The following is a 17,846-nucleotide window of genomic DNA, read 5'->3' as shown; positions in this document are numbered from 1 at the left end:
TTCGTGACTTCTTAAGACTGTACTTAAGACGGTCTTGAATATAAGATCTGACTATGAATACCGGCCATAGACTGCGTGAGATATTGCTGTGGTAGTATAAAAAGCCATATCGATGTGCGGCGCGCGGCGCGACATCTAGTGATTTTTCGGAGTTCGAGCTTTGCTTTAGGATCCCCAATGACTAGCTCAAGAAGCTTCGAATAGAAATGCCAACCTCATTTTCAGAATGCAACATTCCTCAGTTATCGATAATCATTACACATAAAACATGAAATTACCTGCATTTTCTAATAACAGAATATTAATATTATGATTTATAATTAAAAATTAGCAATTAAAGTTATCTTTTAATTTTAATAAATCATAAATTAGCCTTTTTCATTACTAAAAGATTTTCGTATATTGGATTGGTATTACCAATGAAAAACAATAGCATACCCTTCGTACCACCTACCCCGTAAGTGATCGACCATACTTCTTAATATCTGAAATTATTAAGTATTGCTAAAATCATAAAAAATGGTAAAAACTTTTTTTCTCAGTTTAGTCCATTCTGCCCCTATACGAAAGATTTATCATTACTTTCCAAACATCCTGTATATTTAGATACTGTATTTGTACATGTTAAATTTGGATTTTTCAAGGCTTATTGCGCGGAAACGGTTTATAGGATCAAGTTGTGATTTAGACATTTATTCAGAATAAAGAGAACTACAACATATATCAAAAAATTAGCCAAATCCGCAGAAAAATATTTTCTCATAAAATTAGTGCGGGGCCCTTTATGACTGTATGTGAGAAAGATAAATATTTATTATTTTTTTCTTTGTGTAGAATTTTTCTCACAATCAGTTACGTGAATCTAATTTATAGATGCATAGAGATTTGCCGAATAGCCAACATATAAATTATAATATTATACGTATAAGAATTTCATACATATGTGAGAATTTTTATTCTTCTAGATATATATTTTGTAAATAATTTTATATCATTATATAATATTGACTTACGACATGAAATAAAGCCTTCCATTCGGATTACAACGCACGAGCATGCATGAATAAGAAGTCATGTGTGTATTCAGTTTCATATAACTTTTAATCCAAATACGCAGTGATCTAAACGTAAATCTTTATGAGTAAAAACAGAAAGTATTCGAAGATACAATACAAAGAAATATACAAAAAAAGGCATTAAACCATAACGCTAGTTATCGTCAGCGAAAATAATGTATTCTCAAAAAATTATAATAAAGACGTTTCGGTAATAAATCAGACCATCTTCAGTTAAAATTCACATAAGGGTTTCGCATATAAAATAAGTACAATTAATAAAATTATTCAAGATGCTGTTATATAAAATTCATTATATTTATTCGAACTACCCAATAATTTGTTCATGCTATATCCATTCTTTCTTTGTACAGCAACTATTTTTCGGTAACGATCTTTATTAGTCTATGTCAAAAAGTATTGAAATATTGAAAGAAAATCCATCCCAGAATTGACAAAAATCCGCAGTGTAAAATATTGAGCACAAGATTTCCTGATTCTGTTATATTACAAGATAACAAACGTCAATTAAATAAAATTTATTTGTATAATACTAAATTCAAAATTATTTACCTGTGTTAACAATATTTCGCAGCTCATGCAGGATTTAGAATTTTAGAAGAATCAACTTTCTGAGTTAAAACTGAAATGCGTAGTTCTATAACTGAGTCGATATATTTATACCAATCTATGTGGCGCTGTTGGCTATTCTAATATCAGGCATTAGTTGCTGAATTTAATAGAGATAAATATATTTTAGGAAATTTTTCCGTATCAGTTTATTTGTTAATTCCGTTAATATGTTTTTTAATAAATATCATTTCAGATGTGAGTCTCTTGTGTAGAGAAGGTTCTATATCAACGATACAAAGATTTATTCATTTTGATATTATTTTATAAATTGATTTTGGAATGGTAATAGTTATGTAGTTTGTAAATCTACCAGAGAGGATCTATCATTGAAATATCAAGGATGCACATAATATGTGTAACAGTCTTTGTTTCTGTAGCAAGAGTTTATACAAATGGATACTAACGGCTAAACCGTCGTTTGTAAATTTTCTAATCGGTTCTACGTATATATTTATAATTTTTCAGTAATCACAAATAACAATTATATTTTCCCTTGACGTTAATCGCTTAGGCTCAGTTTCACAACAGATGGTTAACTCTTAATCGAAGTTTAACTTGTTCTTCATCTTTTTCTAATGCTAGGATTGGAAAGAGATGAGAAATAAGTTGAACCTCGGTTAAACGTTAACCGTGAGTTGTGAAACTGAATCTTAATCGTTAATCGTTGATTTGGAAAAATCACGATTTTTATACACATTTTCTTTCTTTCATGATGTTTTTGAGGAAAACATGTTGTCTTTTGTACTACACAAACGAACATAAAACCGAATGTGCTGTATCACATGTAGAGATAGTAAGAAGATAAAAAGAGTAAGGAAGATCAATTCAACATCAAACTTACCGATATCAGTTACATGGCCTTACTTTCAGTACCATTGAACAGTCACTTATTCCGTTTCATGTCGCATACATAATTCATTAATTATATATTCGTGATTTTTGCGAAATTTTGTTGTTAAATTTAGCATCCGATATCTTTTTTTGTATCTTTTGTGTTATTTATGTATGTATGTGCAAAATGCACTTTGGTAGGTGATCTTCATTTAGTCTTTACTAATCTTCATTAAAATGTACATTTGGCTCGACTTAACACAGAATAATCTAAGAATTAAGTCGAAAGTGTTTATTTGTTATAACAATTTTTATATCGACGAAAACGAAACGAAATAATAGGATTTTCTTTATTGATGATCCAAACATTAATCGTTCATCTTGCCCATGACCGAGTAGTGATGCTTAAATAGTACAGCTAGTTTAAGATGATCTATTCTTCAATATCATAGAATGTGTCGCAGTTGTTGGCTCTACCATCATTTGACTCTCGATTTAATAATCATCAAGAAATGACGGCTGATAAAGAATTGAGTGAATAGATATGAAGTGAATTAAAAGAAAAAAAAGAACATTAATTGGTAAATACTTTTTTGCAGGTGGATTTATTGGGGACTACTTATGCAAACAATTTTCTGAACTTCAACGATTGCAAGGTAAGTAGAAAATGCAGGTGCGGCACATATCATGTGTCGGTTAATTCGTATCTAAACGCCATTTATTTGTAGTCTTTGAAAGATTATGTAGCATTGACTCTGAGAAATAAATGATATCCAACAAGAATCGCAAAGCAATGGAAGTCTATCTGAAGAGTTACATGCGAATATGGTGTTTATTTGCTTGCTGTGCCGGATGGTTCCGGAGACACTACACATCTTCATTCATCTTTGGAGAAATGTACCGTGAGTATTTGAAAATTGCTTAAGAGATTTTAATGCTTTCATGGTATGGAAATGTGAATTAGGAATACATAGTAAGAAACGAAAAATATCTGAATAAACCGGTTACATGTTATCGCGCAAGAGGCATTATTCGTTATTCTGGTCTTAAAGTAATAACAATAAACAAATGAAGTAGCAAGTCATTTAATTGGAAAGGGTGATATTTATTTATAATAATATTTCCAGATAAAGAATTACGCGAATCCTGTGATCTCTTTCGAGATCTGTATATAAGAATTGCACTAAAATGGGGATTAATTCATACTTTATTGATAACGACATATTCTTTGTGGACAGCATTCTGGAAAATTATCAGCATACCGGAAAATATCAGTTGACGGTATTAGCACATTGTCTTTAGATTTTTCGCAAGTAAGTGTAGGGCATCTGGAACGAAACAAAATAGAATTTGATAAGATTAGATTGTAAATGAGAGGTTTGATAAAAAAAATCTCTTTTTCATTAGCATTAAAATGACGACAGAATGTCATAGTTGTGCAGACCCCATTGCGAAATATTGAGTGTTGATTGTTTAGAATATATATAGTCATTAGAGAAAAAAAGCAGAAACTTAAAAATGTGAATTGGTATGAGATTTTCTATTATATATATATATATCGTTTTTCACTGACAGAGCTGGTGCGCACTCAGTGCACTTTAAAGCCGTTGTACAAAAATCGATGTAAAGATGTACGTTTAATACAAATATAGAATGAATTTAATCCTCAATATATTTTATTGTACTATTTGATAAAATATACGTTGGGTAATATATTAATTGAGGTGTCTCACTTTTATATTCAGATTAGGTTAATGTACAACAGCTTTAATGTGCACTGAGTGCGCACCACTTCTATTACCAGTGGGAAATGCATTTCGATTTTTTCTATTTGGTTCATTGTTTTCGTGTACTGCTCTAAAACACAGAGTAAAAATTAATTGTAACTAATTTTTCTAAATTTTTATTTACATATGTAATAGTTCTTTTCTTGTAGTCGTTCACAAATACGTAGGTTTATCAAATTTACCTTTAATATCGTACAAAAAAGTTGTTTCTTAAGCATATTTTTCTTTGATTAATAATTTAAATAACTAATCACACATTTTCTTCGTATATATTTCCATTACAGCGAGAATCAGGTTAATCAGTTATTAAATCATCATTGTGTATACAGCAATTTTTCCCGAGATTTTAAGATTATTCATAGAGAAACATTATTTAACTCTATACGTAAAAAAATTTATTAATGTTTTTCTTTGAGTAGAATCTTTCTGAGTTACGTGAAATTTAATATTCATTTGCATACAACTTAGCCTACATACTGACAATATTTTATAATGTTTATGTAAAAATTTATATATGAAATACTTCTAAATATATTTTATAAATCATCTTGTATGTGATGTATAATTATATAATGTTTTGACTTACGTTTCGATGGTAAGTTGTGCAAATTGATCACAAATAAGCTTCATACACAAATCCTTAAAGACGACTGAACTATTCCTTCTTGTAATGACCGATAAAGTTCCATCTCTATATTTGCATGGGAAATCTAAAACGCATATTTTTGGGCATAAAATCCGAAAGTATTCGAAAAAGCGTTTTGCAAGCTTTCATTAATTTTTGTGATATTATTAATTATAGCGCGACTATATTGATATTGGAATGATCATTATTGTCTAGTTCGCAAATCTACCAAAGAATCTATCATAGAAATATCACAAAGGATGCTATGTACAAAGGATAGTATGTTAACAGTCTTCGTTTACTTAACAATGCTCTGTACGACAGTCTATTAACAGCTACATTCTAACGTTTGTAAATTGGTAAATCTTTACATCAGAGGACACCTCTTCGATCACTTTGACCTTGACATATGATATAAATGTGAAAGTACTGATCAACTTTTCTTATACATTAATCGGCGGTCTCTTATAGTTTCTAAGATATTTAGACTTAAAGGTCTAATTTGTGTAATAAATCTTTCTATTTATGTAAGAAATTTTCTGCTTTAAAATATATTTTACGACCTTCCATGCGAAGCGACCTTCATCCCACTTCCATCGTGCTTTAGGAGCGAACGACTTTCAACGCGAAATTACTCTCGCCCTGCCCCAACCTGCCAAGAGTGCCAAGGGAGCATGAAAAGTCGTGTGCCCCTGATACAAGGGGGGATGAAAGTAGCTTCGCGTGAAAAGTCGTAAAATACATTTTAAACTTTAAAGCAGAAAATTTCAAATATAAACATATGTCAAGGTCAAGGTCATCGAATAACATCATCAAATAACAACATATATCAGAATCAAGCTCATTGAAGAGGTATTCTCTAATCAGTAAGCTATATGCGATTATATTGGTTTCGGAATATTTATAATAGTTCAGTTTGTGAATTTATCATTGAAATATTGAAATTATTTATGATGCGTGTGATGATCTCGGTTCAGTAAGTCTTTCGAAACGATTTCAAATGTTAAATCGCGCCGTATGTAAATTTGCTGAAATTGTTCTATATATATTTATAATTGTACAAATTCCAAACCTAAAAATGTCTCTTTTATCGATTATCTCCTAGTCGGCGAATTATATATGTAAAGTACCTGGTAATGACGTACCACCAGAGTAAGATAGTCCGACGTACATCAGCAACAAGATCGCGCAGACGTAATGCATCTTACTCTCTTATTTAGGAAGTTACCAGTAAGAAAAGACAGTTCTTCTTTTTCTTCTTCTTCTTCTTTGTGTAAAATGGCTCTAGTCTCTATGATCAGAGAAAACTTGGCCAGTCGTATCCCGGACACGTCCAACCTTCCACTAGTAAGTTCACAAAAAAAGAATACAGTTAAAAGCAAAACAAGTTTGTCCACCCTCTCCTCCACTACCATAGAAATTAGAGCTAAAAGAGAGTAGAAGGGAAGACTCACACACATATAGATATGTTAATGGCCTTGAAAAAGGAAAGAAGACGACACAGTAACACCTATATAATACATACATATTTATGTATTTATTTATATGTTATATACGTTTATTTTTACGTAACATACATTTATATATATATACATATATATATATATTCTTCGATTTATTAAACTGCATTATTTATAATAGTTATAAGTCTATTTCATAAAAGCATTTTGTACTTTTGTTACATAGCGCTTAAATTCGTAGTAGAAATAGGACGATTTTCGATTATTAAGTTCGACAGTGGGCTCCAACTTGCTCCTGCATAATGGGATTCATGACGAAAATAAAAAATTTTATTAGTTACACAAAACAAATCAAGATTAATCAGGCTATTCATAACGATAAGATAATTCGAATCCTTTAAGGTGGCCGTCATAGAAGATTTTATGAATTTTTTTACAGCAAGTATCATATTTAAATTCACAGTTACTTTACAACAGGTACCATATTTAAATTTACAGTTCAACTTATTGATCAATGTCAAAATAGTGTAAAAGTATCATTAATTGATGTTTGAAAAAATTACACAGGATCCCGAACACGTCCAACCTTCCACTAGTAAGTTCACAAAAAAAGAATACAGTTAAAAGCAAAACATGTTTGTCCACCCTCTCCCCCACTACCATAGAAATTAGAGCTAAAAGAGAGTAGAAGGGAAGACTCACACACATATAGATATGTTAATGGCCTTGAAAAAGGAAAGAAGACGACACAGTAACACCTATATAATACATACATATTTATGTATTTATTTATATGTTATATACGTGTATTTATACGTAACATACATTTATATATATATATATGTTTTTCGAATTATTAAACTGTATTATTTATGATAATTATAAGTCTATTTCATATAAAAGCATTTTGTACTTTTGTTACATAGCGCTTAAATTCGTATAGTGAAATAGGATGATTTTCGATTATTAAGTTCGACAACGTGGTATCCAACTTGCTCCCGCATAATGGATTCATGACAAAAATAAAAAATGTTATTAGTTACACAAAACAAATCAAGATTAATCAGGCTATTCAAAACGATAAGATAATTCGAATCCTTTAAAGTGGCCATTATAGAAGATTTTATGAATTTTTTTACAGCAGGTATCATATTTAAATTCACAGTTACTTTACAACAGGTACTATATTTAAATTTACAGTTTAACTTATTGATCAATGTCAAGATAGTGTAAAAGTATCATTAATTGATGTTTAAAAAAATTATTTCTACAGATCTTTTAAATTTAACATCAACTGTCAAGTTTGTATTTTTAAACTCAAATTGGACAGTTGATATAAAATATAAAAGGATTTTAGAAATAATTTTTACAGTATTTTTGTAGTGTATTTCATTCTTAGAAGGCCCTCTAGAATTTTGTGTTTTGATCATATTCCAAAAACATTTTTTTATTTAATAAAGGATAAAGTAGCCTAATGTGATAATTTTTAAGAATCAATGTGTTTCAAAATTAGTTTGAGGAGTGATAATATATAAATTTCATAGTTTCATATGCAAATTTAAAGTTTCGGACAGAAATTTCAGTTTCAGTATTTTTTATAGTGTAGTGTTTTAGTTTTTTTTTTAAACCTGTTGTTTCGAGATTAAAATCTTTGTGCCAAATTTTAAACATCCGTACGATAATTTTTTATATTTTTATGTATGCATACACGCACGCACACTCTGACAATCAGATTGATTTTATCAATGGATTCCGAGTTCGAACAGCTCTCTAAATTCTCTGGAGTGAAATCTCACTCTGAAGAGTGAACATTGAGCCAGTCTTGAAAAAGTGCGGTTCAATATTCAATCTTTAAGAGCGAGATCTCACTTTTCATAGTGAAGTTCATTAAAAAAATTTTATGGTTCAGAATCGAAATTCGAGTATTAAAGATTTCCAAATTTTGATTAATATTTTTTTATTTAATAAGTCGAAAAGTAAAACGATTATAAAATATTATAAGTTTATTTATTAAAGTTTTAAGCAGAGGGAGGGGGGGAGAGAGAGAGAGAGAGAATGAGAGGGGGAAGGAGGCTCTGTGGAGAAGAATGTAGAGATTGTAAATATTAAAGATAGGAGGAAGTATCACGGATATTGAGTGGGGTAGGACAGCGGAAGCGGAGGTCAAAGCGGAGAGAGACAGAGAGTAGGAAGCGTAGTTTTAAGTTAGTTTAAGCTAGGTTAAGTGAAATAGGTTAAGAAATAATGTAATGGTGAAGATTGTATGTTGTATATATAACCCCGAGGGGAACAAATAAACTATCTATCTATCTATCTATCTATTGAAGTTTTAAGCAATTTTTCCCAAGAATGAAATAAATTTATTTTTTAATCAACGTTTACATATTTTTCAGTACGATAAATAATATACAAGGAAGGAATTAATTTGATTATCATATTATTTTAGATACATATGCAAAAACTGAAACTCGGCGAACAATTTTCCGACATTGATAGTACTGAAAAAAATGACTTTGATAAAAAATTATCTAGATGCGAGCGAACAAATAAAAGATATACATCTTTCTTCGGTTTCGTATCAAGATTCATGTACGAACCAAAAAAAGCTGTACCATAAAAAAAAATACCAACTTTGCCTACATTGCAAATAGTACATGAGAGATTAAAAACTACTCCGGAAATCATTAAAACCAAAATTTGTCAAGAGATTTGAAGAGAGCAGCACTTCTACGAGAAATTTATCATTTCACGATGATAGTCCTGTAAAGGCCTTTGATATACAATCGGATAACTTATGTTTTGAACAAAAGCTCCATCACTTAAGACAGATAAATGTTTGATACAGTTAAAAAGTAAAAAGTGAGCCTAATCGGATAACTTATGTTTTGAACAAAAGCTCCATCACTTAAGACAGATAAATGTTTGATACAGGTAAAAAGTAAAAAGTGAGCCAATCTTGAAGAATACTGATTCAATTTTTTACCTTCAAGAATGGATTTTACCTTTTAGACTGGCATTTCACTGTAAAAGTTTTAGAAAGTATGTTTCTATCACTTTAAATATTTTTTTAAGACAATAGCTTGAGTAGAAGATTTAAATCAAATTGTAAATCACAGTTTATTTCTGCGATTAGTTTCAAAGTAAACAATTTTCATATTAACGTAATGTTCGTATTACAATTTAGTAAATAATAAATTAAATTTTAGTCACAAATGTAATACATTTTCTTGAATTAAAGTGTTTAATTCTATTGTTTTAAAGCAATATTGAATATTAAACGTATTGAGTAAAAGCAGCAGCGATCTATAGAAACGATTAAAAATAATTCAAATTGAATATAATTTGATATTATAAATATATTAACCTAAAGTATTCTCTCTCTCTCTCTCTCTCTCTCTCTACCCCTATCTCTCTCTGAAGTTTACGTTCTTTTTATTTTTATAAATTGTTCGCAAGATAAACGAAGGATTGGAGCCGAAAGTGAAGACTTGGATGGGTTACTTTGAGTATGATTATCCAGGATTAAAAAGATTACGATTATATCATTGCATGTGGTCATCAAATAAATTTTATTGTACTAACGTGGGTGACTCAGAATAATATATATACATATGACGTAAATCACAAAAGGGCGAGGTGAATTACGCGCAAGATGAACGATGGTACAGAAAATATATCTTTGCACGGGTGAAGTGCGACTTTTACAATGATACGAGTACTCTCAATCGATCGGTGTAAACCGATTACATGTTCGTTGTCTTAGGAATAAATGTTAATGGGAAACAAAGAGGATGAATATATCCTGCCAGATCTATTGCAACTTCGTAAACAAATAAAATCAGATATTCTTTCTAATGTGGTACACATAAAATAACAGGTAATACATAGATCTGACTCATGATATAATAAATATAGACTATAGGCAGAAATAAAAATTCCGTTATTCGTGAATTGCACGTTACTCATCCTCCAGCATACTTTCCATGACACTCTGTATACTATAAACGAGCGAATATGAACCAACAAAATATAAATAAAATATATATATATGTATACATTCTATATACGCCTAAAGCCACAAAAGTTTATTCGGTTCACTGTAGCATTCTATACACGCACGAACTTTACAATACTAAGTATTGATCCTTTGCAAAAATAAAAAAACTAAGATGTTTAAAAACAAATAATTTAGTGCTATACTTTGTTATAATTCGTTTTTAAAATGTAATAAATAATGCTAACTGGATAGAGTCCATCTTTTTTTCAAATCTTCCTCCATCGCATTGAAGACATCGCAGAAATTATTCTTTGCTGTGCAAAGAAGTTGTCTCGATAATTCTTACCAATTTAACTAGGATAAGTACATAATTATGACCGTTCATATCCGATAAAAAATTGTATATTATGTTGCGCTGAGAAAATAGAATAATTTTAATATGTTATTAGGTGTTAAACTTAATTCCTGCCGCTCGCTTAATTTAAAACAATGTTCCACACCTCTAAAAAATCTGAAAAAAAATTTGTTTAATGTAATATGCTAAAAAGTGTGTCAAACTTTTTAGCATATTACATCACAAAAATTTTTTTTTAGATTTTTTAAAGGTGTGGAACATTGTTTTAAATTAAGCGAGCGGCAGGTATTAAGTTCAACACCTAATAAATAAATTAATTTTAATCACACACCCACATACGCACGCTCACACATACATACAATAGTGTAATACAAATAATTCTTTGAAGAAATGGCAGAACAAAAGGCAAGCTTCTCCTCTAATTTTTGTACTTCATTCGACATCTCTCACTTTTTTAAACACGTATAAACTTTTGTAGCTAAGCGTTGTGTAGCTAACAAAAAATCTCACGGATACTTATCTTAAGGAAACTGAGTTAGTCGTCTTGAAGGAGGCTTAGTGGATCCTCGATGATTTTCTCGGCCGTTTTCTTCAGGTCTTTAGTTACCGGTTTCTTCATGGCCGATCTTGAACTCGATGCGATCGTCGTCGTCCTCACTTTCGATTCCATCGACGCAGATGGCTGCTTTCCGAAAATATGGCCGTCGTCGTCATCGTCGTCCGACGCGAATAGGGATTTGGACGGCGCGACAACTTTCTTAGGAACAACTTTCTTCGTGGCAAAAAGATCGATGTCGTCGTCATCGCCGTCATGCGGTGCGTTGCCAAAGATATCTTTCAAGTTCGAGCTCTTGGCTTGAGAGTCGATTTGAGAATCTTGTTTAGACTCTGAGAACGATGCGCTGTCTGATTTCTGCGAATGACCGGATGACTCGATGAACAAGCTGGAATCATCGTCGTCGTCGTCGTCGAAAATATTGTTCTTTTTTCGCCCGGCTAAAATAGAATTTGATGGCTGAGTATCTAACTTTGCTTTGCTGGATGAATTGCCGAAGAGACTGTCATCGTCGTCGTTTTGCACGTCGTCACCAAAGAGATCAATCTTCGTGTCTCGCAACGGCTTTTTCACCGTCTTCTTCAATGGCGCTGTGGAAAATAGGTCGCCGCCCATATCGTCTTCCGCGAACAGATCTAAAATTTTCTTCTTCGACTCATTCGGCTTCTTCGCCAAGCCGCTAGAGAAAAGACTATCGTCCGGCTCAGAAAATAACAGTCCTTTGCTTTTCTCAGGCGATGGCGTCTTCGTGACAAACGCGAACAACTGACTAGGATCCTTCAGTGGATCGTGGGTGCTGTCGCGTAGAGGATCGCTCGGCTCCTCGCTAGACGCTCTTCTCACGTTACCTTGCTCATCATCAATTTCCTTGTGCTCATCATCCTTATTTTTGGTACTCTTCAGTGTGTCTGATTTAGTATCGACATCCGATCGCGCAAATTCGCTAGAATTTTGTTTATTACTTTTGTTATTCATTGCGTTCACGTCAATTTCATCGACCTTTCTGATCACGGTATCTATTAAAGGTTTGATAACGACGGGCGTTTTATCCGATTGCCCGCCGTCGATCGGTGAGAGTATTGGTGCTCTGCCAAATAAAGCGTCCTCCTTCTGCGGATCTTCCGGCAAATCTGGTGGCACATCAAACAAGTCCTCTTCGTCGGTGGATGGAGACAGAAGGGTGTTCTTGTTTACGCTCATCGAACTCTCCTTGCTAATGCTACCCAGCTCAGATCTGTCGTCCGTAGAAGCAGGATCGATAGCCGAACGATGAATATTGTCGTTGGCAATCAAGCGATCGGAGACGCTGATCGTCAAAGCGGCAGATGGATCTTTGCTGGACGAGCAGGTGCTAGTATGACTCTCCTCCTGAGAATTATCGTTGTCTGCATTGTCAACCGTGTCAAAGTCGATACCGCTGTGCCTAAGGGCAGATTTTCGAGCATGTCGACTTTGAGGACGGCGTTTAGCTTGAATCCTCACTCGGCTCTAACAAAAAAATAGATATAACAAATTAAGAGAAAAAGAAAATTATTAAGTATTCAAAGTATTTCAAGAACAGTGTGATAAAATGTGAAAAAAGTCGTAACTCGATTTCAAAAAAAATGTGTAAGAGCTTATTTTCTTTGCTAATGTATATTTTCTGTTCTCAGAAACCAAATTATAAAATATAAATTATAAAATGTATATAACTTAAATAAATCAATATAGTTAATTTGATAAGTACCTTGGACGCAGTAGTAGATAATGTTTCTACTTGAGCCAGATCATCGAAATTTATGGCCGCTTCGGCGTTGCTAGTGGTGGAAATTGTCGAGTAAGAGGATTCCTTCCGTGTGCTACCTTCTACAAAACAAATTTATTTAAATTATGTTTCTCTTCATTTCAATTTAAAATAATTGAAATTAATTAACAAACATTCTAAATAAAACGTTAATTTATAATTTTTAATATATAATTCGTTATAATAGACTTGTATACATACATAAATAAACCCCATTATAATAGATTCGTTTTGTGACAATTTAAAGAAATATAATAATTTGGAAATATTTGATCACACGTTATTATATAAATCATTTATAAACTTATCAATGTACTTTTAAGTTTATGATATATGAGACTTTCTCCCATTTGCGATAAAGATTAGAGACTTTTTTGTAAACAGAAATCTTGTTTAAACGCTAACTACCTGATATACTTGGAGGTGAAACGTGACCACTGACACCCAGATCTGCGATGTCCCGGTCCACGATGTCTTCTTCCTCATCCGTCTTATCTTCGCTTCTTCTCCATAAGGGCGGCGCATCCATTGGTGAAAGTATCTTCAAATCACCCATCTTACCCATTAGATTCTTTATTTTACCAGATACTAAACGTCGAGGTGCTTGTTGATTGCCATGTTCCTCGGGCGGCGGTGAGATGGTCCGGATACTCAGAGTTTTCGGTGGAGAATTTTTTTTCACTATGCCATCTTCCTCGATATTGGAAGATATTTCCTTGATTTCAGCTTCACTTTTCTCTTCGTCCACGTCGTTCCTCACGACAACGCTTGACTCTACGGTTGCCTTGACATCACGATTTAAATTTAATGACTCTACTTGGCTTTTATTTTCTTCAGAAAGTTTCTGTGCCTGCTCGGCAATGTCTTTACTGACTTCTTCTTTAGATTTCAATTGATCGTTGTCGCGTGGCGCTGTGTCCTTCTTGCCAAAAAGATCATCGTAATCGTCGTCCTCAAACAGAAGACTACGAGGTCTCGTTGTTTTCGAAAACAGTTCGTCCAAATGATCTGGAGGATCGTTTCTATTCTTCTTTTCAGTTTCGAGACTAGAGACGTTCTTGGACATGTCGATCTTTGGTTTAACTGCTACATCTTTTTCTATCAAAGAGGCCTTGGTCGATAGAAACAGATCATCCTCATCCTCGAAGAGATCAGTCTTACGTTCGTTCTTCAACTTCGTCGGCTTTGCGCCGAACAAGTCGCCATCATCATCATCGTCGAACAGACTGATCTTCTTTGGTTCCATCCTCGTGTTTTGTGAATTGTCTAACGATTTGGATTTTGAATTACTAATATTTCTCTTTTATCATGTTTTACGAAGCGTAATATTTGCATTAACTATTAAAGTTTTCTTTATACCAAACAAACGTTGGTAATGTCCTTTATATTCCCGAATCAAAATGAAACAATCTCTTACCTATTTTTTATATAAAAATACAGTACTTACTAATCAAATAAAATTCTCATATTTACACATCGCAATAAATAAATGAAATATGTCGGACTAAAAAGTGAAACATAATTTATACAAAAGATGAAAAAGAAATTACAAGGTGTATGCTTCACTCACCGTTGTTACTCTTGGGTATTACCGAGCTCGGACCATTTAAAGCTGCATCTCTTGAACCCGATTTCGATGCTGCCCCAAATATATCGACGTCTGGGGCGTCTTTCCTGCCAAATATGTCTACGTCGTCATCAAACAGGCCGCCACTTTTCGGGACTGACTTCGTCCGGTCATTCGACGACACCGTGACGTGGAAATCCGTGCTCTTCTGTGATCTAGAACCAGAGCTAGCGGCGGAGAAGAACTCGTCACCGGAATCAGAGTCATCAAAGAGCGACGAGACCTTCGATTTGGTTGTTCGCTTCGAGTCCGATTTACTGGGTAATGGTGGCGGTCCGAACAGGTCGTCGTTTTCAAACACGTCGTCCTGTAATAACGCCGACGAGGTACCTTGCTGCTCCTGTCCCGATTGCTGTTGTTGCTGCTGATTGTCGCTGTTGGCGTTTGCCGAGTTGGCATTGGCAGGATAGTACGTTCGTGCCGTAAACAGACTGTCACTGGTAATACGCTCACGATAGATCTCTTCGGACTTAACCCTTGTAGAGGACATGCACGGGCTAGGAAAGTTCCTGAGGAAGAAAAGGTCACTAAGTATTCTTACTTTACGAACAGAGTGACAAACAATATTATTTATTTGTTCCAATATTCTTTTTCCATTATATGTCAATAAGAATGGCGAAAGTCTTCTACAAAATAATATTTAATTTTATACTGTTCACTCATTACAAAGTAATAGAATAATTGCCATTTATCTTCAATGATTTCCCAACCATCATTCTGTTGTATCTTCTGTGTACCAATGATAACGAAAACATTCGAAGTAAATTTGTCTTTGCTTATGATAAACGACGCACATTGTAATTCCATACTTGCTTAATGTTATGCATAATGCGATTAATATTCTAATAAATGATAAAACAGCTAAGATTGCTTCTGCTGAGCGGGTTTATCGTAAAATAATTGTAGTATTAGCATTAGTTTTTCTGGTTTATTTATTTAGAAACCGTGATGAAAAAGGAAATAGGAGTCGTCACAAGAAGTAAGTGCGCAGTGTCAAATATTAAAATTAATTATCTTACATACGATGTGATAATAATTTACATAACTTGAACGTTTGAATAATTTTATGATCACGTCTGTGAGGAGGTGAAAAAGTCTTCGTTAATAAATCTGTTGACCATTTCAGTTCATAGGCTTATTGGCAAGCCTCTTTTTAATATTTTTATTGAACTGTTATTATTGAAAATCAAAAGACAATCCGAACTAACTCACCTCAACCGACGAAACCACTAACTTTAATCCTCTCATTTATTGTTTTAAAAATGTAATCAAGTGGATAGTCATTTTGTAGTAAAATATTAATAATGAACTCATTGTTTTCCCTGTGAAAGTCCGGATGCGAAAGAACAAATGCCTTGTCAATCAGATTCGATATTATTCCTTTCTTTTGAGAAATCGAGTGCTGAGACCAATAATTTAAGAATCTACCCGAAAATATAGATTTTTGATACCAATCTAATTTTAATGTGTCTCCATTTAGCATAATCACAGTATCCAAAAATTTGAGTGTATCTCCATCTACTTCAAGAGTAAATTGTAATTTTGGGTGAACAGAATAAAATTTATTGACAATGGATTCAATTTTGCAATTTGGAAGACACATGACGATATCCACGTATCTACAGTCGAAGGGTATCGAAAATTCAATGGAACTCAGCACCAGACTTTCCAAATCTTGCATTACTAAGTCTGCTAAAACTGGCGACAAAGGAGAGCCCAATAGAGTTCCAAATATTTGTCTATAAAATTGATCATCAAAAGTAAAATATGTCGAATTTAATACCATATGTACTGCTTGTAAAAATTCATCTTTAGATAATGTACAATTCGTTGAAATCAAATTCCATTTATTCGTCAATGCATTCATTGCCAATTCCAAAGAAATATTCGTAAAAAGCTATATTACATCCAATGAAATCAGCGTATATTCAGAATCCATTTTGATGTTTTTTAATTTTTTAATAAAAATAAAACTATTCTAAATGTGATTGGGGCTTTTGGAATATTTTTAATGATCACACAATGCAGAAATTTCGCTAAGTTGTAAAGAGGGCTGTCAATCGATGAAACACCGAACGGACAATCAGGCTTATGAATTTTCGGAAGTGCATACAATCTTGGTAAATTATCGTCATTAACATACAATCTTATATATAGATTCTCCGGAATGAATTTAGATTTCTTCCATCTCGTGAGCATAGTTCTCAGATTATTAGTAATTCTAGTTGTTGGATCTTTGTTAATTTTCACATATGTGTCTTTATCATTAAGCATTAACTTACTTTTATTTAAGTAAGTGTCTTTATCAAGTGCAACCGTTACATTGCCTTTGTCTGCTTTCGTGAAAATAATATTATTGTTGTTTCTTAAAAATTGTTTCCTCACACATGCTAATTTAGAAAGATTGAATTGAAATTTATTATTTTTTGGATTAAAAGGAAATAAACTGTTAATAATTCGTAAAGAATGGCTTCTTTACGAAATTTTAAAATACTATTAATATAAATTCTTTTGTTTTTTCAAAATCTCTATTCCGTACGATTCTGTAATTCGATGTTAGGAATAAATTTATCGATCATATAAAGATGTGGAGGAACAATTTTCCGACTATATTTCGGTTACGAATCAGCCTATGAAATGGTCACCAAATTTATCAACGAAGACTCTCATCTCATCACAGACGTGATCATAAAGTTATACACGACACAATGTTTTAACTTTATTTTGCTGAGGATGGCCCAAGTCACAAGCCGAAACGTTCGAGTTATGTAAATTATTGTCACATTGTATGTAAGATAATTAATTTGTATATATGACACTACGCAATTACTTCTTGCGAAGACTCCTATTGCCGCTTTTATCACGATTTATTATTATATTAATAGAAGAAGTCCATAAATTTATTGTTCTTATTGTATTTATTAATTATTTAGAAACTGCTGTCCATTTCGATCATTCTCTCAATAAGATTAAAAATAAAAAAGCGATTAAAATGTACGTCTACAACCGCTTTAATTATCATTTTTAATAAAAGATGCAGAAGACAGATAACTTTTTTAAATTCAATCCAATGCTTCTTTCTACGCAAAGAGATATAGCACAAGATATAAATAAATATAAAATACTCTCTCTCTCTC

General features: G+C 32.6%; 2 protein-coding genes across 3 annotated transcripts in view; both read right to left on the bottom strand.

The window, feature by feature from the left end:
- Window positions 1-3,714: 3,714 nt before the first annotated feature.
- Window positions 3,715-6,134, bottom strand: LOC108770956 (uncharacterized). The gene is made up of 3 exons (XM_018522765.1): window positions 6,062-6,134; window positions 4,893-5,016; window positions 3,715-3,847 (listed from the first exon to the last, which is right to left on the bottom strand). The coding sequence occupies exons 1-3, from the start codon at window positions 6,132-6,134 to the stop codon at window positions 3,727-3,729; spliced, it is 318 nt and encodes a 105-aa protein (XP_018378267.1). The 3' UTR covers window positions 3,715-3,726.
- Window positions 6,135-11,077: 4,943 nt separating this feature from the next.
- The window catches only part of nclb (PWP1 homolog no child left behind), a 56,878-nt gene continuing 50,109 nt past the window's right edge, over window positions 11,078-17,846 (bottom strand). For both annotated transcript variants that reach the window (XM_018522829.1, XM_018522830.1), the window contains exons 10-13: window positions 14,653-15,218; window positions 13,491-14,348; window positions 13,026-13,144; window positions 11,078-12,787 (exon numbers count right to left, since the gene is read on the bottom strand). In XM_018522829.1, coding sequence (XP_018378331.1) covers window positions 11,279-12,787; window positions 13,026-13,144; window positions 13,491-14,348; window positions 14,653-15,218 — 3,052 coding nt within the window. In that variant the 3' untranslated portion in view covers window positions 11,078-11,278. The remainder of the gene's footprint in view (window positions 12,788-13,025; window positions 13,145-13,490; window positions 14,349-14,652; window positions 15,219-17,846) is intronic.

This window comes from Trachymyrmex cornetzi, unplaced genomic scaffold (genome assembly GCF_001594075.2).
Source record: "Trachymyrmex cornetzi isolate Tcor2-1 unplaced genomic scaffold, Tcor1.1 scaffold138, whole genome shotgun sequence".
NCBI classification, from domain to species: domain Eukaryota; kingdom Metazoa; phylum Arthropoda; class Insecta; order Hymenoptera; family Formicidae; genus Trachymyrmex; species Trachymyrmex cornetzi.
Note: the sequence above shows the minus strand (reverse complement) of the source record. Positions and strands in the feature narration are given on the sequence as shown.